This window comes from Myotis davidii, unplaced genomic scaffold (genome assembly GCF_000327345.1).
Source record: "Myotis davidii unplaced genomic scaffold, ASM32734v1 scaffold1115, whole genome shotgun sequence".
Classification (NCBI taxonomy): domain Eukaryota; kingdom Metazoa; phylum Chordata; class Mammalia; order Chiroptera; family Vespertilionidae; genus Myotis; species Myotis davidii.
The window spans coordinates 907,729-931,553 of NW_006287910.1; the positions used below are offsets into that span (position 1 = coordinate 907,729).

Below are 23,825 nucleotides of genomic sequence, written 5' to 3' on the forward strand. Positions count from 1 at the left end.
GCCTGGCACCTGGTGTGTTCTCACTAAATGATACTCCCTATAAAATAGTCTATAACTGTAGGTACAACCCTGTCTTTTATTTATTTTTTATTTTTTATTTTTTTTAACCCTGTCTTTTAATAGTGGGTCACTCTAGGTACAACACTGTCTGTTAATAGTCTGTTACTATAGGCACAACACTGTACTGCTTTTGTTTATTAGAGCTCTTGCCCTACTGAGTCTTAAATCTGCATTTACCGTTTTCTTTAAAATATGGGGCTGTTAGTTTTTTCTTGTGTATGTTGTATATAGGCATGAATATAAACTATGTTTTATGTAACTTGATACTATATTTTATTCATGGCTTATTTTTCTTTTTTTAAAATATATCCATGGGTTAAAGTTTAATTTAATTTTCAGACTTGTCAAAGATCTCTCTTTTTATTTAGCAGTTTTTTCCCATGTCACTAAGAGTTGTGAACCATAATTTTATTCCCTGAAAGGTATTTCATGGCGTAGTGGAATCATCATTAACATGTAACATATCTTGATTCATTTAAATCCAATGTCAGATTGGTTTGAGAAAATTTTATATTTATTGATGACTCTAGTTATAATCAGCTTAGACTGAATGTTATCAATATGCTTTCATGTCAGCATGAATATAGAGGAGATAGAGGTCCTTGTGGTCTTATAATATTTGAATATTTGAATCTGCAAGTCCCAGGTATCAAAGTTTGAGGGGTTTTCACTTTTTTTAGGGCAAACAAAAGTGATGAGAAGGAAGTATTACATTTAATTCCCCTCCCTCCATGTAAAAATTACTACAAAATTTTTTTCTAAAATTGGAAAATTTATTGTAACATCTTTTTCCAGTTTGATACAGACTAAGAAATTTTCATCTCAATTTTGGCTTAAGTCCAAGTTTGTGACTTCTTTTTCTAATGTAAATATTATTGATAGGTGATTGGTGTAAGATACATATCATCTTCTCTGATATTTTAGAGGATTTATGATTTTGAAAGTACTTTCTTTTTGTTTAACTTAAGGATGACCAGATCATTAACTGGCTGTTAGAATTCCGCTCTTCTATTATGTACTTGACCAAAGACTTTGAGCAGCTTATCAATATTCTCTTGGTAAGTTCACCATTTATTTCACTGACTAGTATGTGATTCACGACTTGGAAATATTTATTGCATCAGTGAAATGTTTCTTTTGTCTTTCTCTTCCTCCTGTCCCTAGAGATTGCAGTGGTTGACTAGAAGTCAGACAGTGGTGGAGGAGTATTTGGCTTTTCTTGGTAATCTGGTATCAGCACAGACTGTCTTCCTTAGACCATGTCTCAGCATGATTGCTTCTCATTTTGTACCTCGTAAGTGGTTCCTCTTTCCTTGCTTTGATTTTTCACTTTTAAAATATCTCTATTAAAATACTGCCGTCCAAATACACTTTGGAGATTTTGCCACCATTGATGATTCCAGAACACATGTTGGCAACAGTTTGGTACATGTCTGTTCCCTGTACTGCAGAAATGTTTAGATTTGTTTGTTGCTGTGATTTTTATGGGTTGTGATTTACTTTAGTGAACTTCTGGCAAAGTCTTAGAAGTTAGGAATTTTTAGTTGTTTAAAAACTATAAAATTACTTGACTTTTTTCTCCTGATTATAAATTTAATCATTATGCTAGTTTAGATCATGGAAAAACCACTTTTTTTATGTAGACAATGACAGGAGAATAACATACTTTGTTTTTCCTTCAAAAGCCCGAGTGGTCATTAAGGAAGGTGACGTAGATGTTTCCGATTCTGATGACGAAGATGATAGTAAGTATAAAGTGGATTAAAGCAAAAATGCCTGCTGTGTCTTAGAGAATGCATGTTGAATCATAAAGTTTAATGGCAATCTTAATAGAACCTTTTCTTTATATTGAGCACTAACATGTAATCAATTGCCCTTAATGCATTACTTATATAATTAGTCCACTTACTCTTCATTGATAGTCGGCTATGGAGAAAAATATTGAAATTATTATTTTGCTGAGGTGCTTTTAGCTTCCAATACATAATTTTTTAGTTTTCAATTTTACTTTGATGTTCATGCTCTCATTTTTTTATTGTAGATCTTCCTGAAAATTTTAACACTTGTCACAGGGCCTTGCAAATAATAGCAAGATATGTCCCATCGTGAGTATACTTTTGTTACTTATTTTGAGTCAAGAAAATTGCAGTCAATTAGTAAGAAACTAAAACTTGTTTATAGAAGCAAAATTCAACTTGTGTGCTGCATGTTTTTTTGTATCCTGTTGCTATAACAACATCACATTCTAACAAAAAATGGCATTTTAGCTCTTTATTCACTGTCTTTATTTTTAAAACTTGCATGCATATTCCTCTTCCAACTTATGTATAATGGTTGGAATTTTGCTTTTATCTTCAGCAGATAAGATATCCAAAAATTTTCAGTGAGCGACCTCTCTGTTTTTGTGTCATGCCATTTGAATAAAAATTGCAGTTCTAAGAAAGCGCTTTTTAAAAAATATATATATATTTTATTGATTTTTTACACAGAGGAAGGGAGAGGGATAGAGAGTTAGAAACATTGATGAGAGAGAAACATCGATCAGCTGCCTCCTGCACACTCCCCACTGGGAATGTGCCCGCAACCAAGTTACATGCCCTTGACCGGAATCGAACCCGGGACCCTTGTGTCCGCAGGCTGACGTTCTATCTACTGAGCCAAACTGGTCAGGGCCTAAGAAAGCTTTTAAGTTGTGTAGGTTTCTTTTGAAGGGGTAGACTTCAAGTTCCCTCTAGGTTAATGTATTTGCTTTTAAAAAGTCCAAGTTGTTAATTTGCTTTTGTAGAAAAAAGAATTCCCCTTTAATATGCTGTTGATACCAAAGGTTATAGAAGTTTATTTTCCCATAAGTTACAGATTTTCGGTGAAGGCATGCATTAATTTTTAGTTCTAATTGCTTGAGGTAGGTGTTACTGTTTGCCTCCTGTATCCACATTTGCTCTTAGAATGGAAATGCTCCCTTCCAAGACAGCAGCTAACATGGATTGGTTGATTTTCTTTTTTATAGGACACCGTGGTTTCTAATGCCAATACTGGTAGAAAAATTTCCATTTGTTCAAAAATCAGAGAGAACATTGGTAAGAAATATTTTCATGGGGAAAATAATGGAAAAATTGTTTTATGTGATTTGGTTTTAGGTGCTATTAGATCTAAGAATTTGACTCAAATTCCTTTCTTAGCAAGTGACTGAGTATCCCCAGTGCCACTTTCTTTGATTCCTATGTGCAACTCAGGGGCCCATTTCAAAAATAGCTGAATAGGCTTAATGATTTGACAGATAAAATTTACTAGAAGGTAATGAATCATATATTATCAATGGAAATATGCCTTATTTGAACATGAAGACAGAGCCTTCTATAGGTGCATTCTGTTTACCTCTTCCTTTCCAAGTTTTAGGTCATCTGTGTTGTTTTCAATAGCTAATAGTGGTTCCCTTCTAAGCATAGATTACTTTTCCCTACGTAAGCTATTACAAGCATTAAATATGGAGTTGATAAATTTTGCTAATGTTGTGATAGTCTGCTACAAGAGGAATATTATAAATCCTGTATCTCTTATGAGCATAGATGCAAAAGTACTGAACAAAGTAATTGGAACCTGGATCTAGCAACAGATAAAAAGAATTGTGCACCTTGACCAAGTGAAGTGTATTCTAGGAATACAAGATTGAATTAATACTCCAAATCAATTATAACCTACCGTGTCAGCAGAATAAATAACAAAATCCACATGATCATTGCAATAGATGCAGAAAAAGCTTTTGACAAACAGCACCTACTAGGATTGCTGTACTATAAAAAGATGAATAATAACAAGTGGTGGTGAAGATGTGGAGAAATCAGTACCCTGCACATTGCTGATGAGAACGGGAAATGGTGCAGCTGCTTTGGAAAACGGTCTGACAGTTCCTCAAAAAAAACACAGAATTGCCACATGACCCAACATTTCCACTGCTGGGTATATACCCAAGACAAATGAAAGCATTTGTCCACACAAAACTTACGTGAATGTTCAAAGCAGCAGCATTTATCATAGCAAAAATATGGAAACTGCTAAATGTTTTAAGTGATAAGCAAACAAAATGTGGGTGGTATGTCTACAGTGGAATATTATTTAGCAATTGAATAGCTTATTTGTTATAACGAGTGGACCTTGAAAACATGCTGAAAAACCACATAGTTTGAGATTTCACTCATGAAATGTCTAGAATAGGTAAATTCATAGAGACAGAAAGTAGACTAGTGGTTACCAAAGGCTGGGGAGAGGTACTTTACTAAAAGATAACAGGGTTTATTTTAGGGTGATGAAAATGTTCTACAATTGATTATGGTGATGGTTGTGCAATTCTGAATATACTAAAAACGTTTGAACTGTACATTTTAAGTGGGTCAGTTATATATGAACTATATATGTGTGTGTGTATATATATATACATATATATATATATATATATATCTCAAAAAACCTATTTTAAAAACACTGTAGAAGTACGCAAATTACAAATTAATTTTATTGATAGTAATTTGATTAATTATACCAAACTGGCAACAGGCTACTCCGCTGTATACAGGCAGAAACTGAATATATAAACAGTATAGTTTCTATGTTACCAGATAGTCTGTTTTTTCTATTTCAGTAACTGGAAATAAAGATTGTGTAATTGATGCTTTTCTTACATAACTGAAACAGTCTCTGTTGAAATGTTTATTTTTTCATATTTTAGGAATGTTATGTTCATAACTTACTAAGAATTAGTGTGTATTTTCCAACCTTGAGACATGAAATTCTGGAGCTTGTCATTGAAAAGCTACTCAAGTTGGATGTAAGTATTTAATAATATATTTTTCTCCTTGATCTTTCTTTATTAAATATATTTGTTATAATATGTAAAACAATAGTAGCAGCAATGAAAAAGAATCCATAGTTCTACTTTTGTTTCATTTCTTTGTACATTTCTTGAAATTCATCGAGATGCTGGGGGTTATAGACAGTCCCATTCTCATGGTTGGGGCACATGGCATTAATTAGTTACACCAATATAAAAATGTTGTTGAGGTAAAGGCTATGAATGGAACACACACATTGCTATCACCTGGGAAATCTGATGTAATCAGAAGTCAGGAAAACATTTAAAGAGGCCTGCAATAAGGTGCAATAGGGATGAAAGAAAGTGGTAGGTTCTTGACATTGTGGAAGAAAGGTGACCTAGTCCTTGAGACTGAGTAGGAAGTGGAGAAGTAGGGGTTAAAGAAAAGAATCCTTCAAAGGTAGCTCACTGTGGAGTAGAATCTTGTTGTTGACATTAACAGTAGTAAGAAAAGTCATAAGGAAGTTTGAAGATGAGTTCCATTTTGGATGGATTGAGGTATGCAGGTGGGAAGCTGGCAGGTGAATACTCACCAAGCAGCTATAGATGAAGGTAGAGGAAAGTACAAACCTGTGGAATGATGCAGTTTAGGCTAGGAGAGAGGAAGTATGATTGGAAGTGGGAGGAAAACCAAGAGTGTGGCTATGTGGGGAGGGTTTGGAAGAAGGAAGGGTTTGGTCAGCAGCATGAAATATAGCTGATGTTTTTAAGGAGAATGAGGAAAGGTAAAGTCCTTGGATTTGGTGATTGGGGGGGTAATCTCTTGCTTTGTCAAAGTGGAGGGGGACAGTGCATTTTAGAGAATGTGGATGGTTAGGAAGTGAAATTGTTAAGAGATCTCAGTGAGGATTTGTGGTGTAAAGAAAGGATGAGGCAGGGGTGAGAGGCAAATGTGTTAGCGTTGGGGAGACTTGAGGTTTGTGGACTGAAGAGATGAGTTGGTGGAGGAGAACATTGATCCTGCAGGGGAGAAGAAGGCTTAATGAGGCAAGTCTAGCAAGTCCTGGATGTTAGGCAGGCTTCCCCAGTGCTCACTTAGAGTTAACCTCTGCCCAACTGCATCCATAATCTTTCTAAAGTCTTATCTGGTCTATACTTACAGAACATTTTAGAGTGCATTTAGAAAGAAGGTCATGTTTAGATAGTAATAAAGGCATGATTTGAATGATATTTTAAAAAGATATTTGAAGGGTTACATAACAAAATGAATATTCATAATTCAAATTTAACTTGCATTTCATCATTTTTCTGCTCAGTAAATCGATGATATGTTTCTCATACATACACAACATGTATGTGAGTACCTTGTGTATAGTACGAGTTAGAATAGATACTGAATTTGTTGAAGCTATCCAAATTTGATTTACCATATACTTATCATGCTGGTAAGTATATGGTAAAAGGAGCTTGATTTATGATCTTACAAATTCCTTCATGACCCAAACCAATTTATAGATTTGCACCTTAATTATGTAAAGAGTTACAGTGCTAATCTGGACACCTTTAAGGTATATATACCAAATGAATCTTCAGTTCCCAAATAATGTATTTTAAATGTTTTCTTTTTTTCTTTGTTATAATGTAGGTGAATGCATCCCGGCAGGATATTGAAGATGCTGAGGAAATAGCAGCTCAAACTGGTAGTGGAACAGATGCCACAGAAGGACTATTTAATATGGTCAGCATTTATTAGTAAAAGCAGGCAGACCTGGCTATATAAGTCCAGAGGGAGGGAAGAGACAGCTAATGGCATGCCATCTCCTTCAAGACTGTAGTGTAAAACAGTTCAGCAAACCTGAACGTGATTTTTTATTTTTTGGAAGTGATTTCTTAAGAGAAGTAATTGGCTTCCATGTTGCTTACTGCAACATGTTGGTTTATTTCCAAGGTTTTTTTTTTTTTAAATATATTTTATTGATTTTTTACAGAGAGGAAGGGAGAGAGATAGAGAGTCAGAAACATCGATGAGAGAGAAACATCGATCAGCCGCCTCCTGCACATCTCTGGGGATGTGCCCGCAACCCAGGTACATGCCCTTGACTGGAATCGAACCCGGGACCCCTCAGTCCGTAGGCCAATGCTCTATCTCCACTGAGCCAAACCGGTTTCGGCTATTTCCAAGGTTTTAATTTGGGTTTGGGAAAGCATGCTTCGCTTTCATTCTGTTTATGTTTGTTTTTGTGACCACATTATTATTGGTGAGGGAGTGAAAAATAGAATATCATACCAGTTTACTAGTAATTTTTATATTTCATAAGTTGTATACCTTAATGCAGTATTTCTCTACCTGGGAAAATGTCTTAAGTTGAGTTCACTGGGAGGAGAGCCTGAGATGGGGATTCGGGTGTCCTTGGACAAGGGTGTGAGGAAGCAGAAAAGGGCAGAGGGAAAGGATCTAGTGGGTGCCGGGAGGTGGGAGCGTCTATGATGTTTGCATGGTCACGCCCTGTGAGGGTCTTCTAGATGAGAATCAGAGGCTGGTCTCTGAACTTGTGCTTTTATTTTGAATTTCACGATTGGTTCTGATTCACACCTCTAATTGAGAAGCCCCTGCCTGGAATGGTATATATGTATTTTCTTTGTTTTATCTTTTAAAGGAAATAATCGCCTCTAACAGTTTTCTCACTAAACTACTTTTCCTGAATTTTTAAATGTCAACTTTTACATTATCTTTAAAGGATGAAGACGAAGTACCTGAAAATGAAACAAAGGCTGACCCTGAAAGGCTCAATCAGATGTCACATCCTGTCGCCGAACGCCTGGACATCCTGCTGTCTTTACTTTTGTCCTACATTAAGGATGTCTGCTATGTAGATGGTAACAACCTATAATAGTTACAGTAGCTACTGTTTGTTGAACACCTACTATGCACCTGGTTCTGTGCTGATAGAAATCCTGTAAAAATCACTATTTTGAATATGAGGAAAAGAAGGTTTAGAGAGATGAAGTTACTTGCCAATATAACATAGCTTGGAAATGGTGTCACTGGGATTCAGGCTCAGTTATATGCCTTCAAAGCCCTTAATCTTTTCACTGACTGTTGTGTTAAAAGATTTTATACGTGGCATCCCCTGGCAATGGGCAAGGAGACACCTGATTGGTGGTGTTGCTCTTATATCAATCAGGGGCAGAGCAGACATGCAGTCCTCAGTTCATCCTAGCTTGATGCCTGTCTTGGTGGCCAGAGCTGTTTCATGCCTGAGGCACATTAAAAAATAAGGATGATATATTGGCACTTGGTCAATTTTACGTGGAGATCAGAGTACTCTCAAATTGTTCAAGACATTTAAGAATGGTATAGTAGACATTGATATATGGTGCTTGGTGTTACATACTGAGTTAGAGGGTCTTGGTACTGAAGTGGACAAATTAATATGTTTTTTGTCCTCATGGAACTTTTAGTCTAGAGCAGTGATGGTGAACCTATGACACGCGTGTCAGAGGTGACACGTGAACTCATTGTTTTGGTTGATTTTTCTTTGTTAAATGGCATTTAAATATATAAAATAAATATCAAAAATATACATCTTTGTTTTACTATGGTTGCAAATATCAAAAAATTTCTATATGTGACACGGCACCAGAGTTAAGTTAGGGTTTTTCAAAATGCTGACACGCCGAGCTCAAAAGGTTCGCCATCACTGGGCTAGAGGCTTTGCTGTAAAAACAGAATTATTTTTCATTCTCATTATTTAAATTTAAGAGTGAAACTCAGCCACTCAGAATAAGACTTGAATCTGAGTTGACTAAGTTACTGTTTTAATTTTTTTACTGTTATAAAAATAATACATGTAGACTAGAGAAAATTTGGAGACTATAGGAAAGGATTTTTAAAAGGCATTTTAAATGGCCACATTCCTAGTATTCAAAAAACTTACCAGCATTTTGATAAATGCTTTTTTCTTTGTGTATATATATATGAATACTTTTTTTGGCGGCTTTTGGCGGGGGGGGTCACACTATATGTAGTATTTCATAATCTGCCCTTCTCACCTATTATGAACCTTTTCTCATACCATTCCCTGTTCTTTTAAAATAGTTGCTATTGATTATAGATTTAACTGATCTCTTTTACCCCCACTCTTTTTATGTCATTACGAATAACAGTGTAATGAACATTTTTGTACATTATCATAGTCATTTGCTTTAATATGTTTCTAGCAGTAGAATTACTGGGATAAAGGACTTCTGTCCCATGAATTGTAAAATTGCCCTTTAGAAGGGTTCACATTGTGGCATCAGAGCAGTATGTGTGAAGTGAGGGCCTGCTTCTTGCTAGAGCTGGGTTATTGCACTTGAGAAGGAAAATTTGTGCAAAACAAAAATGTCATTTTGTTTTAATCATAGCTTAATGGATGATGTATTTCTTTTTTTTTTTTTTTATTGATTTTTTCACAGAGAGAATGGGAGAGAGATAGAGAGTTAGAAACATCGATCAGCTGCCTCCTGCACATCTCCCACTGGGGATGTGCCCGCAACCCAGGTACATGCCCTTGACCGGAATCGAACCTGGGACCCCTCAGTCCGCAGGCCGATGCTCTATCCAATGAGCCAAACCGGTTTTGGCAGATGATGTATTTCTTAATGGTATTTTTTTCTTAATAAAATTTGGTAAATGAAACTGACAGCTTGAAAATAATGTATTCATAAAACTGAAATACCATATTTTCTCTGTAGGTAAGATTGATATCAACAAAACAAAGGATTTATATCGAGAGCTCATAATTATTTTTGACAAACTCCTGTTGCCCACCCATGCCTCCTGCCATGTTCAGTTTTTCATGTTTTATCTCTGTAGCTTTAAATTGGTGAGTATGTCATTAACATTACCATAGCTTATTTTATTCTTGCCCATGTTTTCCCTTAAAAATGGGGGTGGAGGGAGTAGGGAAGGGCGATCATGAGGTGTTTCTTTTTTGTGGGTTCATTTTACTAGTACCGTTAATAAAGTACATGCCCTTCAATGTGTGGAAAAGAGCAGAGCAGAGGGCATTGTTATTGCTGCCTTCCAGCTCAGCCAAGTGCTCTGAAAACATCATCCTGCCTTTGGTCCACTAGATGGTGTGCTTCCCTTCAAGTCCAGCCTTGATTAAAATCTCAGATGGGATATTTAACTTTATTTTTTTTTTAAGTCTCTCTCAGTTGATCCTGTGTAGCCCAAACCAACTCTTTAATCTATATTTTACAACTTTAGGGTTAGGTTTTCTATTTTGGAAAAAAAATGACTGGAAGATTCTACTCATTTGCAGTTATTTTGTAGCTTTCTAGAACAATCATCAGCAGGGTATTGTCATGGGTAAGAAGGTTAAAGTCAGTCAAAGTAGAGGTTAATAGCTTTTGAAAAGAGCTATTTGGAAGAAATTGGAGGTTGCATCCTTTGTTAAAAAGAAGCTTACTCAGTCTTTTTCTGTGATTAGCATAATTAGTCAAGTGACTGCACATATTGGTGAAGTTCAGTACATGCAGTCAAACACTGGGAGGTTACTTTGGACTCTGAAAGGTCCTGCAGGACGGGTTTCCATGTGCATGTGGATTATTGCTGGTTTCCAGTTCTTGCCAAAAGTCAGGATCACTTTGTAGAGCTTTTAAAATAGGTGATTGCAAAGCCCTGTCACAAACCTACTGAATCTGTTAGGTTGATTTTGATGCTTAGCTTGTTTTGGGATCCATTGGATTATTTAATGCTTGGGGACCCTTTGGTTTTTAATATCATCTCAAGGTGTTTTAAAAATAATCATGCCAACAGTATTCATTACTTATCTATCAATATAACTGAGGTACTAGAACTTTCCCACATTGGTGAGTTAAAATCTTAGAATTCTGATAACTAGAATATCTTAAGCATTCAAAAAGATCAGACCAACACCTTTTGTTACAGGGATTCGCAGAAGCATTTTTGGAACATCTCTGGAAGAAATTGCAGGATCCGAATAATCCTGCCATCATCAGGCAAGCTGCTGCAAATTATATTGGAAGCCTTTTGGCAAGAGCTAAATTTATTCCTCTTATGTAAGTAACCTAATTTTTCCAAGTGTTTTTTTTTTTTTATCATACTTTAAAAGATTAGAGAGCATTCTCTTAAGTCAGAGAAATATCTGCCTTACGTTTTTGGTCTCTCTTTAAAGTGAAAAAATCTGTTCCCCCACTCCTGCACAATGTTTATATTTCCAAGAGGCAGTTTCCAAATAAAATATTTCCTTTTTTATATGTAAAACCTCATAGGTAAGCTCTCTGTTTAGTATGGCAATACTTGAACATGAAGATCCATTGGTCTCCATGGATAGTGTGCAGTATTGTATACTATTTTGATTCTTTTTATAGTTTTGTTCATTTTTTCATTTGCATTCTGAATCAATTATGTCTGTTAAAGCTGAAGAAAAAATCCTTGTAAAGGTAACAGAAAAATCTATGTAGGAGGCCAGCTCTAAGCCTATTTCTTCCAGTGATCCAGGACGATACTTTGGGCAAGGGTGCTGTTAGAGACCCTTCCTCAACAACTACAGCTATATGGCCATTCTGTCCTAAATTGTTGACACAGGGTTTCCATCCCATCCCTTGGGACTTGCGGGGTTCTTAGGGCCTGCCGATTGTCCCCCCCACCCCCACCCTGCATTTCCTTCGTTTGCTTCTCCTCTGTGCCCCTGGCTGATATATAAAGAAGCCTATGGGTTGACTTTTCTTAGTTTGCATTGAGAGGCATTGTGTTTTCTATCACTAGTTTTGTTTTTTTTATGAAGCCAGTGGATTTGACTTGAATTTTTCTTCTCTCTAGTACTGTAAAATCATGCCTAGATCTTTTGGTTAATTGGCTGCACATATACCTTAATAACCAGGATTCAGGAACAAAGGCATTTTGTGATGTTGCTCTACATGGACCATTTTACTCAGCCTGCCAAGCTGTGTTCTACACTTGTGTTTTTAGACACAAGCAGCTTTTAAGTGGAAACCTGAAGGAAGGTCAGTGATGTGGGATTGATGGATGTGAAGTGGATTTTCCAGTGTACTAGTCACCCTTTAGAATGCAGATTTGTTACTTTTTTGAATATGGTTGAAAATGCTGGAGTCAGAAAACTGCACATGCACACAAACTTTTATAAATTACTTCAAGCAGCATATAAGCCCCTAACACCTCCTTAAGCCTCCTCTTAATAGTTGATGGATCTGAGGTTGAGAACCTCTGCTTTAGAGGGTGGCATCGAGAGTAATGTCAGATGTCAAGCTGCTCTTCTTCAGAGGTGAGGCCAAGCACTTGCACTGGGCCAGCACCGTGCTCAGAGCTTCCTGCACACCTCCTTGTCCCTGTGAAGGCCCAGTGAAGGCCAGGTGTCATTCCACTTCACAGAAGACACCAAAGCACAGGGAAGTAATTTATTGGCAGGATTAGAAATTGAAACCAGGTGAGGATGGCTATAAAGCTGTGGTCATAATGATTATGCACCTTTATTTAAAGACTTGGGTAAATTTACTGTTTTTCAATTTTGCTAATTTCTAAGGGTTTATTATTTTAATTTCTAAGGGTTTATTATTTAAATCTACCAGAAGCTTGTTTTTTTGGGGGGGGTTGTTTTAAATTTTAGTTGAAGACAGTCCCCAATAGCGATATCAGTTAAACAAAACAATTTAAATTTTTTGTTTTACTGTCATGAATAATTCAAATGGTTTAATAGTCTGTTTCCTCTAAACTGGAGTTTCTTAAGCTCTGCACTTACATTTGGGCTGGATAATTTTGTGTTGTGGAGGCTGCCTTTGCATTGTAGAATGGTTAGCAGCTGCCTCCTCACCTTCTACCCACTAGATGGCACTAGCACCCTTCCCCAATCCTGTCCTCTGTGTGACAAACCTCTCCAGACACTGCCAGATGTCCTCTAGGGGCACAATTGCCTTGAGTTGAGAACCACAACTCCAAACGGGAACTTGTATGTGTTGTGTGTGTGCATTATATATATTTACTTACATCCTGAATACTTCTGAAAAGATGTGGGGTTTAAAAATTAATTGTATGAACTAGTGATAGGACAAGGCTTTATCACAAGGTAAGTAAAATCTCTGTTTTTTTGTGTGAATAAGTGGTAAGATTTTTGGTTAAAGAGTATTTCTTCTAAGCCATAACATCTCATTTAAAAAGTTTTTGATTGACTGATTTATTTGAGATAGAAACATCAATCTGTTTGTTCCACTTATTTATGCATTCATTGGTTGATTCTTGTATATGCCCTGACCAGGGATCAAACCCTCAACCTTGGTATATTGGGGCAAACCTGACATCCCATTTTTAGTAATTTTTATCAAGATGCACATCAAAGAACCTTCTAACAAAATATACTTAAGCACAAGTTTGTTTGCTTGCTTCTTAAAATAGGTATGGTATCTTTCTTTTAGTAATACAGGAGAGAAGTATATTTATTAGTTTCAGGACAGTGAAATATAATTTTTCCTTCTACATCCATAGTTTTCTTGTTTTTGAAAAAATAATGTGTAATACAAACAACTAATGCACGTTCAAAAACATGGTCAATTTTACTAGTAATATAAGACATGTACATCTTACAAGATTGTTTTTTGATTGCTTGTCAGATTGACTACACACACACACACACACACACACACACACAATATATGGAATTCGGGAAGGAGAAATTTCCACACTCTACAGCAATTGGAGACTCACCGTGTTGCCAGAACTTTTTAATGATTTCATGATTGTTAGCTGAAATCAAATCATATGGTCTTTAAACTCAGCATATGCTGTGCTTACATATCTGAATTTCAAGTTGCCATACAAGCTTATAGCCCAATAGGAATGTGTGCTTATTCTGAAGTCCTGGGTCTTTAAAAGAATAAACAGCCCTGGCCAGTTGCTCAGTGGTTGGTGTCAACCTGCAGACCGAAGGGTTGAGTTCAATTCCGGGTCAAGGGCACGTACTTTGATTGCAGGTTCCCAGCCCTGGTAGAGGCGCATACAGGAGGCAGCTAGTCAGCAACTAATAGATGTGTCTCACATTGATGTTTCTCTCCCCCCTGTCCCCGGTCTCCCCAACATTTCTGAAATCAATGGAAAAAAATATCCTAGGGTGAGGATTAAAAAAAAGAATAATTAATAAATAGTTTTCTTTAGAAAAGTTGTCTTAGTCATAAATGAGTGTGCTTAAGCCTAATGACATTCTTCTGGGCTCCACATTGTATGACTATCTACATGGACCTTTATTTGTTTTAATTATTTATTTTAAAATATATTTTTATTATTGATGTCAGGGAGGGAGGGAAGAGGGACTGAGAGAGAGAGAGAGAAACATTATTGATGGGGATCAAACCCACACCCTGGGCATGTGCCCTGACCTGGTTCATAGGTCAGTGCTCAACCACTGAGCCATGCCGGCTGGGCTACATGGACCTTTATTTAAAGCAATTTCACAACTAATGTTTAAGTCATTTTTTTAACCCGTGAAAAAAATCTGTGCAGTTTTAAGACTGTTTTTGTAACTTTTAAATTTTTGTTTTTTGTTTTTAATCAAAGGTTTGAGGTACCTTCAAAGTCTGAATTTTGAACGTATAGTGATGAGTCAACTAAATCCTCTGAAGATTTGTCTGCCCTCGGTAGTTAACTTTTTTGCTGCAATTACAAGGTAAGTTATTTGTACTTTTATTTTATTTTAAATTTTGTTTTATTGCTTTAAGTATTACAAAAAGTATTATATATGCCTTTTTCCCCCCCTTGACCTTCCCCCGGCCTCCCCTACCCCCCAGTGTCTGTGTCCATTGGTTATGCTTATATGCATGCATACAAGTCCTTTAGTTGATCTCTTACCGCCCTCTCCCCCCCCAACCCTATAGATTATACAGTCTGGGAGTTCCATTTTTAACTGTTTGAGGAAACTCCATACTGTTCTCCACAGTGGCTGCACCAGTCTGCATTCCCACCAGCAGTGCACGAGTGTTCCTTTTTCCCTGCATCCTCTCCAGCACTTGTTGTTTGTTATTTTGTTGATGATAGCCATTCTGACAGGTGTGAAATGGTACCTCATTGTTGTTTTGATATTTGTACTTTATTGGTGGAAGTTATTTACAAGTAAATTTATATTAGTACTAGAGGCCCGATGCATGAAAATTCATGCAAGAGTAGGCCTTCCCCCGCCCCCCTCTGCTGGCACCGGGACCCAGGTTTCCTTCCTCCAGCCGCCGGCAGGCACCCAGGACCTGGGCGGCTTTGCTCTGGCCCCAGCTTCGTCCTGAAAAACCTCTCGTCTAATTAGCATATTACCCTTTTATTATTATAGATTGGTATTATAAAATTCCATTACATTTCTGTGAAACTGCCGTAACTGGTTTGGCTCAGTGGATAGAGCGTCGGCCTGCGGACTCAAGGGTCCCAGGTTCAATTCCGGTCAAGGGCATGTACCTTGGCTGCGGGCACATCCTCAGTGGGGTATGTGCAGGAGGCAGCTGATCAATGTTTCTCGCTCATCAGTGTTTCTAACTCATCAATGTTTCTAACTCTATCCCTCTCCCTTCCTCTCTGTAAATTTCTGTGAAACTATTCAATAAGATTAGTTAAAAAACACACAAACATTTAAAAACCCTAACCCAATACTTGCAGGAAACCCTGTTGTGCACCTATTGTTTTATACTTGGGTAGCATTGGAAATTGCTACTAATTTTTATGCAGAGAGAATAATTGAGCAGAAGCTTAGACACTTTGAAATACATAAGAACTAGTAACCTTAGAGGTAGAAACCAAAGATGTTTATTAGACTGACTCTTGTAATAGTAATAAAAATAGACTGGACATGAGATAAATCTCCAACAATAGGGGACTGGTTTAATGAGGGACTGTATTATCTCAGGCCTTGTAGCTACAACTAATGCATAATTTTATTGTGTGCCTGGTACAGTCTTATGTGCTTTACATAGAACTTACTGAAACTTCGCACAATCCTGTGAGTATAATATTAACCTGTTTATAAATAGGAAGATGGAGGCACAGAGAGATTAAATTACTTCTGTGAAGTCAGAGCTAGACGGAGGCAGAGCTAAGATTTGAATGCAGGCAGTGTGGCTCCTTTGGAAGTAAGCATTTACTGAATTATTCTGCTTCATATAGACACTGAATTGGAGACCTTGGGCATTTAATCAGCATATTCAGGACAGGATCGTAGCTTAAAATCTTCAACAGATAAGAGTCTCTGCTATTATAAGAAAAAGAATTCATCCCTCAGTCCTTTTAGACAACTTACTACTCTCATTCAGCAATCTTATTTTCCTTTGCTGGATATCTAGTTCGAGGTTTTCTTTCTCCTGAGATCTCAAAAATGGTAAAGAATTAAAAGAAGTAAAGAGACCAACAAGGAACAAGGTTTAGTGTGTGAAAGGTTCCTGGGAAAACAGGAAGGGTAAGGACAGATGAAGCCAAGCAGCAGCAGATGCCCCTAGAACAGTGATGGCGAACCTATGGCACGCCTTTCAGGTGACACGCGAACTCATTTTTTTGGTTGATTTTTCTTTGTTAAATGGCATTTAAATATATAAAATAAATATCAAAAATATAAGTCTTCGTTTTACTATGATTGCAAATATCTAAACATTTCTATATGTCACACGGCACCAGAGTTAAGTTAGTGTTTTTCAAAATGCTGACATGCCGAGTTTAAAAGGTTCGCCATCACTGCCCTAGAATATTCTCATGATATGGAGTACGGATTGCCGTGGATGAGCACACTGGTCAGAGAGGCTCTAGATTTGGGTTGGAATTAGCAATAGAGGTTAAGAGTGAGGTGTGATGCTAAGAGAAGAGATTGAAATAAAGTTCTGTGTCCAGGAATTTATGTATTATCTGTAGCTCCTGCTTTTGCTTACTTGATGGTTTTAAGATTCATTGTCAACTCATACATCTGTGTAATGTTCTATTGATTTTTTAAAATTGAGTTCTTGTTGTTAAGCTGTTACTTTTTCAGTATCGGTAACAGCAGCTTAGAGACATGGCTGTATGTGTGTGCCGGTGCAAAGGCACACGCTTCCTGTCACCCAGACATGCAATTGCTGGGTTGTAGGAGATGTACATTGTGAACTTGACCACGGTATTCCAGCATCGTTTTGCCAATTTACCCTCCCACCAGGAGTAGAGAGTCGAATGTGATCCTTGGCTACTAGAACAGAAATAAATGTATGTCACTTAGCATTACAATAGTGACCTGAGAATCAGAGATGACCTGAATGAATACTGTGGATAGGAGGGTAGGAGGTAGAGGGTAGCAGATGTGAGCTAAATCCTTATCTCAGAGAATCCATCTGATAATGATTCAAGTTGCCAAGTCATATGGAGGCAACCAGAACTGACAATACACTGGCCTTGTTGTTGTTTTTTATCATGAGTTCTTCAATATATTTAACTTTTTATTCACTATGCCTATTCCTTTCTTTACCATTTTCTGAGATTGTGACTTAGTCATCCTCTTTCACTACTGTTCTAATTTCTTCAAAATCAAGTTTCCATATCATCAAATACTATCTCCTATTAGTAAATACTGAATCCCTTTTTACCAACCCCTAATTCTCTTACAAACAATAAAAATAAGTAAAGACAGCTATATACTTTGCAAACTAGGAAAGTTTTCCCTAAAAGCATCACTTTCTGCTTTATGTTCTTTTTTTCTTGCACTTCTTATGTTCGGCAGTATCTGTGTGGTCAGTATAGTTATCACGCACGAACAGGCATGTTCATGCAGAGTAATTCGAGCATGCTAATGCCTCTGTTGTTTTTCTTGTTCCATAGTAAATACCAGCTGGTCTTCTGCTACACTATCATTGAGAGGAACAATCGCCAGATGCTACCAGTTATAAGAAGTACAGCTGGAGGGGACTCGGTGCAAACCTGCACAAACCCACTTGACACTTTTTTCCCCTTCGATCCTTGTGTGCTTAAGAGGTAGGTACTCTTAACACAGTCAACCTATCAGTGTGAATTTAAATGTATTGTGTATTTGCTTTTTCCAAGATTGGGATGTAGAGTTTCTTTGTCATACGTGGCCAGCCATTTCTGGCCGTTTGTAAAGCCATGGTCACCTTGCACATATTTCACAGGCCGAGCAGAGAATGCCTGTTAGAGACTGCTGAGTGTCATAGCACACTAAGGTTTGCAGATCTTTGCCCCGTTAGGAACCCAGGTTGACAACAAGGGTTTTTGGTTTATTTTTGCTTTCCTTTAATCCTGTTGGTTTGAACATATAAGGTGTTCCAATAGGGAGGATGCTGTCTTTTCATGGCTCATAATTTTCTGCCAGTGACTTGTTTTTTCCTCTAGACACCACAGGCTAAAAAAAGCCAAGAGAGTTATGTTGATGGATAATCCTGGAAAACCACCAAGCCAGTCTTAACTTTGTATTTGTATAAGGAAGCAGAATTTTTGCTTTATTGTTTACCCTTATCTGAGAATATTTTTTCCATTGATTATTAGAGTGGCACAGGGGGCAGAGAGAGAGAGAGAGAGAGAGAGAGAGAGAGAGATCAATTGGTTGCAGGTATGTGCCCTTGACTGGGAATTGAACCTGCTACTCTTTGGTGCGTGGGCTGATGCTCTAATCACTGAGTCACACCAGCCAGAGCCAGATAGGCCTTTTCCCCAGACTTATTTTTAGTAAATTGCTATAAGAATATAAAAAAGGAAGTTCCAGAATAATATAATTTTCTTTCCCTTTGGACACATTATAACTCATTGTTAGCTTGTGCAAAGTTGGGAAACAATTATACTTGAGAAACAATTACACTTGATAAAGAAAGAAAGATACTCCATCTGTATGAGTTGAACTCTTACAAAGAAGAGGCCACATTAGTTACAGTTCTTTTATAGAGTATTTTTTTGACACTTATATTTGAGCCATAATTTTCACTTTATTTTGGGTACTAGGTCTTGTGAAAGAAGAGCTAAATATGTTTTGACCTTCACTGTAGTATTTAACTTGATTTGTGAAATTTCTTTGTTGACAGGTCAAAGAAATTCATTGATCCAATTTATCAGATATGGGAAGACATAAGTGCAGACGAGCTTCAGGAGTTTAAGAAACCCATTAACAAGGTAAATTTGTGATTCGACATGCTTTTTGGGGATCTCCTGTGTGGTTACACATCACAGTCAAATAGTAAATAGGAATGTTATACTGAAAAATAGGACATTTTGGCCAGCCGGTGTTGCTCAGTGGTTGAGTGTCAATCCATGAGCCAGAAGCACATACCCAGTCAGGACACGTGCCCGGGTTGTGGTCTCAGTGCCTGGTGGGGGGCATGCGGGAGGTGGCCAATCGATGATTCTCTCTCATCATTGATGTTGCTATCTCTCCCTCTACCTTCCTCTCTCTGAAATCAATAAAAACTTTTTTTTTTAAAAACAGGACATTTTATTCTGCCTTTGCAAAATTCCAAGCTCAGGATATGTTCTTATGAAAAGAGTTTTTGGTGTATTATTTAAACCAAACACTTCACACATTGACTTTGGGGAGTGAAGGTTAATTAAAAATTAATAAATTTAGATCTTCACCACTTGATCATTACCACCAAGTAACAATGGCAAATATACTATGTTGATATTATAAGCAAGACCCTAATAGTGTAGAGGTTAACATTAATTTTGTAGCTCTTTGTAAGTGGTAAAGATTCAGGCCTGCAGCATACCTTCCAGTGTATGTCAGATGGAAGTGAGGGAGGGAGAAAATTAGAATTCAATAATAAATAATGTCACTGTTCTTTTTTTGTGTAGCAAATTTATTTCCCCACTAAAGGTCAACTTTATGTGCCTGTCTCATAAGGAATCATTGGAAAGCTCAATTTATTATTTTTCCTCATATTTTGTGTTTGAGGCCTCCATTCATTCATTCACATTGTGTTAGATACAAAAGTTATAATAGTGAGCAAGAATGACATGTTACCTGCCCTCATTGAGCTTAAAATCTGTTAAAAAAATCTGACTTTAAACAAATAGTGACAGCATGTGCTGAGCAATTGAGAAGTGTACATCAGAGGAAGCTTTTTTTTTTTTTTTTTTGTTAATCCTTGCCTGAGGATATTTTTCCATTGATTTTAGAGAGAATGGAAGAGAGAGGGAAAAACGGAGAAACATCGATGTGAGAGAAACACATTGATTGGTTGTCTCCTGCATGTGCCCTGACCAGGCCCAGGCCAGAGAGGAGCCTGCAACCAAGTTGCATGCCCTTGACCAGAATCGAACCAGGGACCTTTCACTGACGCTCTGTCCACTGGGCAAGACTGGCCAGGGTCAGAGGAAGCGTTTGAATTACAATGTTTTCTTTACCTTCCCAGAAGTAGCACATTCCTGAGGAAAGGAATTCTTGGAAGCTTTTCAAACCACTTGCGATCTTACTGATAATCTCTGTTCTCCTGACAGGAGGTGGTGGAAGATGAAGATGATGACTTTTTGAAAGGTGAAGTTGGGATTACACCGAGCTCCTTTGACACGCATTTCCGAAGTCCTTCAAGTAGTGTGGGCTCCCCACCGGTGTCGTACCTGCCAGACCAGTCCCCTTTGATTGCAAGGATTTGCGATTGAGATGAACGTGCCTCCCCATCCTGCCCTGCAATACCAGGGTTCATACTGTTTGAGCTTCACATCAAACTAGAGCATAGAGTACCTGCCTCTGGCAGCTTATTTCAAGTTAGACTTACTCTAGTGTCTGAACAGACATGGTTTTTTTTCTTTTTGCTCCCATACAGACAAAGGAAAAGACTGAATATCATGTGCAATATTTTATAGTGGAGTTGATAAGTGTTCACGGCTTGGCTTGTTTGTTTAATGTATACTTTTTTTGTGTGTTACAGCTTTTTGACATAATTATTGTGACTGTTTTAACAGATTGCATTTTAAAACATAGGTTTTGGTCAGAGCCATACTCAGGATTTTGCTGATCAGTGAAAATCCTCTAGAACACTATTTATAGTCTTCAGAAAGAGTTTATTTTGGATACATTGTTTACCTCTGCTGTAACTGTTTGTGTGTTCGGGTTCAGTGGGGTGCAGAGAAGGTAGGAGGACAGTGGGGAGATGGCCAGGGCTGGTCCCAAATGCTGAGAGAGGGAGATATCCAGGGGCTTCAGAGACCAATAAAAGCCTGGAGGGAAGAGCTAGGGGATTTAGGGAAATTGAATCAGCCAAATCATATACATGTGAGTGTAAAAATGGATTTAAAAGAAAAATGGGAGTTCCAGGTAAAAATAATTCACATTGACTGAAAGTGGAGTTTGGACTTTTATAAAACAGCAAGCAAAGAGTTTACCCTGAAGCTCCCAAGAGTACTGTTTGAACTGGAATGACTCGTTTGTAGTGGAATATTAACATGGATTTTTGTATTATTACCAGTATCAGCAGACCAGTTCTCATTTTGAAAATTTCTTGGGGAGGGTGGGGTATAATTTAGGTCATTTGTCGGGTGGTTTTGCTAGGAACAGTTGGCCAAGGTTACATATATACTCTTTTCAACTGGCTATTTGTGTCATGGATTCAGCTCAGTGAAATCCTCCTCTGTCTGTCCTTTTTTTTTAAATAACTAAACACAGAAAGAAGAATCTAAACAACCTTGCTTTATAGCAAATTTGTGCGGGCACTGCTAGATTCATTTTGAAGCTCATGCATATTTAGCTTCATTACTTATTTGTGTACTTTTTTTGTTACTTGTGAAAATGTACATCTTTAAACTTATTTATTTTTCTGCCACTTTTCCTATTTTTTATTTAAAGGCAAGTAATATTTTCTTGATCACAAATATTTTGTAATGAAATACTTTCTCTTTCCTAGAGCTTTATATGCTCTTGTATAATTATATTAATGGCGATGTAGAGTTTGAATTTCAGTCTGTAAATATGCTTTGGAACAGAGAAATTTTTATTGCTTTAAAAAGTTTTGGATATTGGTGACTTTCCTTTGGTGACTTGGTAGAAAGTCATTTGAGTACCTTTAGGTTCTCTTTTTTAACTGCTGACAAAAAGGTGGGATTTTTGTATACTGGACAAAATGAGAAAATGAAATGTGTCCATAGAAATAATGGAAAGTGGAGTCTTTGTGGTTTGGGAAGTAGCTTTAATGTAGAGGGATATATTTATAAGTGTAATTTCAAAGGAGCTTGAGAAAAAACCCATTGTGACAATAAAACAATGACATGGTTAATCTGGAACTCCTGTTCTTATGTCAGTAAAGGGAGGTACATCAAGAAAGAGGCTTCCTACATAAATGTTCTTTTAATTTTTTTCCTTACTGATCTGTATTTAAACATCGTTTTTCAATATAAAACTGCATCTGAAACTTGATTAAAATGGCAAAAATATTGCCAATGTGATTGGGAGTGCTCAAAAATAAAGTGCATGTTGGTGATGCGATGCACTTCCAGATGCATCTGAAGTGTCAGTGATACCCCTTGATCACAACCAGCCAAGAATGACTGAGGCTTGAATTGGTCCGAGGAAGATGAACACTTTTTCAAAAAACACACATGCTTTGAAGGAATATATCTGGTGAAAAAATAATTGTGAAATCTCTTGGAAAGTGTATGAGAACAAGGGATTTTCTGTTCCTCTTACTGAAAAGAAGACATATATATCCTATATAATAAAGAGCTAATTAGACCTGATGTGCTCGCGGGTGTGGGAGGGAGGGTAGTGTTGACGACCTTCCCTAATGACCAGTGGGTGGGGGCGCGGGGCCATGAAGGCCTACTCTTGCACAAATTTCATGCATCGGGCCTCTAGTATATACTAGTATATATTGATTTCAGAGAGGGAGAGAGAGAAACATAAATGATGAAAATCATTGATTGTCCCCCTATGACTCCTACTGGGGATCAGAATCCCGACCTCCATAGGACTACGGGCAACCACAGCCCCACCTGCGGGATGCAGAACAGACTTTCAGTTGGTGGAGAACCAGGGTCCATCCCTTTGTGTGTCTGCTTGGTCAGTAGCTTCTCTTTCTAACCAAGTGTGTGACACACTCTTCAAAACTCTAAATTTATTGAACTGTAAAGTGAAAACAAACCTAGGGTTGTGAGGATTCAGTGGAAATGCATGTGAAGTCAATAGCTGTTTGGCTACCTTGTGAGGAAGACTAAAGAAGGAAGCTCTTCCGTGAAAAAATCTTCAAGACAAAGATGACTTCTCTTTGACCATGTTACTTCCTTGGTATCAATTTAAGAGTTCCCCAACCTGACACTGATTATGGTGGTTCTTGGCCCTTGGGAGTTTAGAAAAACTGAGGAGGTGGAATATAAAATGATTACATTTTAGTAGTTTTGCTCTTCGTGGGATGGCTCCTCTCATCTCACCACTGTCTTTTAAAAATTACTTGATGTATTGTGGAATTGGATCTATTTGAGTGATACAGTATTTCCAAGTTTTAGGATAGCCCCCAGCCCTGCACCAGGGTACCTATCCTCAGTAGGGACTGCATGGTATCTTGCTGATCTTTAACTCCCATCTCTGAGTGCCTACTGGATGCCAAGAGTGAACTGATGATTTCTAAATGCGGGGCTAGCAAAGTTTAGGCTATTTTCCCAGTTTAAGACGTGTGCGTTTATTCACTGAATATTATCTGGGACTTGCTCAAGGTCACGCACGATTAGATGTGGTAGGGCCGTGTTGTGAACCCAAGCAGAGAGCCCCCAGACCCCGCACTCAGGCCAGGTTACCGGATCTGGGAACTGAGCTAGGCTCTCAGCGAGCAAAGGCTCTCAAGTTGGGCGCAGCTCCCCTCCATCCGTCCCCACGCTTTCAGGACTACATTTCCCAGCGGCCCTTGCGGAGGAGGCTGGCTCACTCCTCTTCCTCGCGATTAGATTACGCTTCCCAAGGGGCATTGCGGCCCCGCCCTAGATTTCCTCACCCTCTTGGGTCTGTGCGGTCTCCTCGGACTT

General features: G+C 37.8%; 1 protein-coding gene across 2 annotated transcripts in view; it reads left to right on the forward strand.

Annotated features, from left to right (window-relative positions):
- The window catches only part of RRN3 (RRN3 homolog, RNA polymerase I transcription factor), a 30,555-nt gene extending 8,468 nt beyond the window's left edge, over positions 1 to 22,087 (forward strand). For both annotated transcript variants that reach the window (XM_006759679.2, XM_015561300.1), the window contains 15 exons: positions 1,029 to 1,118; positions 1,225 to 1,354; positions 1,746 to 1,805; positions 2,102 to 2,165; positions 3,068 to 3,137; positions 4,784 to 4,882; positions 6,513 to 6,605; positions 7,606 to 7,744; positions 9,605 to 9,735; positions 10,806 to 10,936; positions 11,700 to 11,884; positions 14,442 to 14,550; positions 17,694 to 17,846; positions 18,905 to 18,992; positions 20,316 to 22,087. In XM_006759679.2, the coding sequence (XP_006759742.1) occupies positions 1,029 to 1,118; positions 1,225 to 1,354; positions 1,746 to 1,805; positions 2,102 to 2,165; positions 3,068 to 3,137; positions 4,784 to 4,882; positions 6,513 to 6,605; positions 7,606 to 7,744; positions 9,605 to 9,735; positions 10,806 to 10,936; positions 11,700 to 11,884; positions 14,442 to 14,550; positions 17,694 to 17,846; positions 18,905 to 18,992; positions 20,316 to 20,477 (1,704 nt within the window). In that variant the 3' untranslated portion in view covers positions 20,478 to 22,087. The remainder of the gene's footprint in view (positions 1 to 1,028; positions 1,119 to 1,224; positions 1,355 to 1,745; positions 1,806 to 2,101; positions 2,166 to 3,067; positions 3,138 to 4,783; positions 4,883 to 6,512; positions 6,606 to 7,605; positions 7,745 to 9,604; positions 9,736 to 10,805; positions 10,937 to 11,699; positions 11,885 to 14,441; positions 14,551 to 17,693; positions 17,847 to 18,904; positions 18,993 to 20,315) is intronic.
- The last annotated feature ends 1,738 nt before the right edge of the window (positions 22,088 to 23,825 follow it).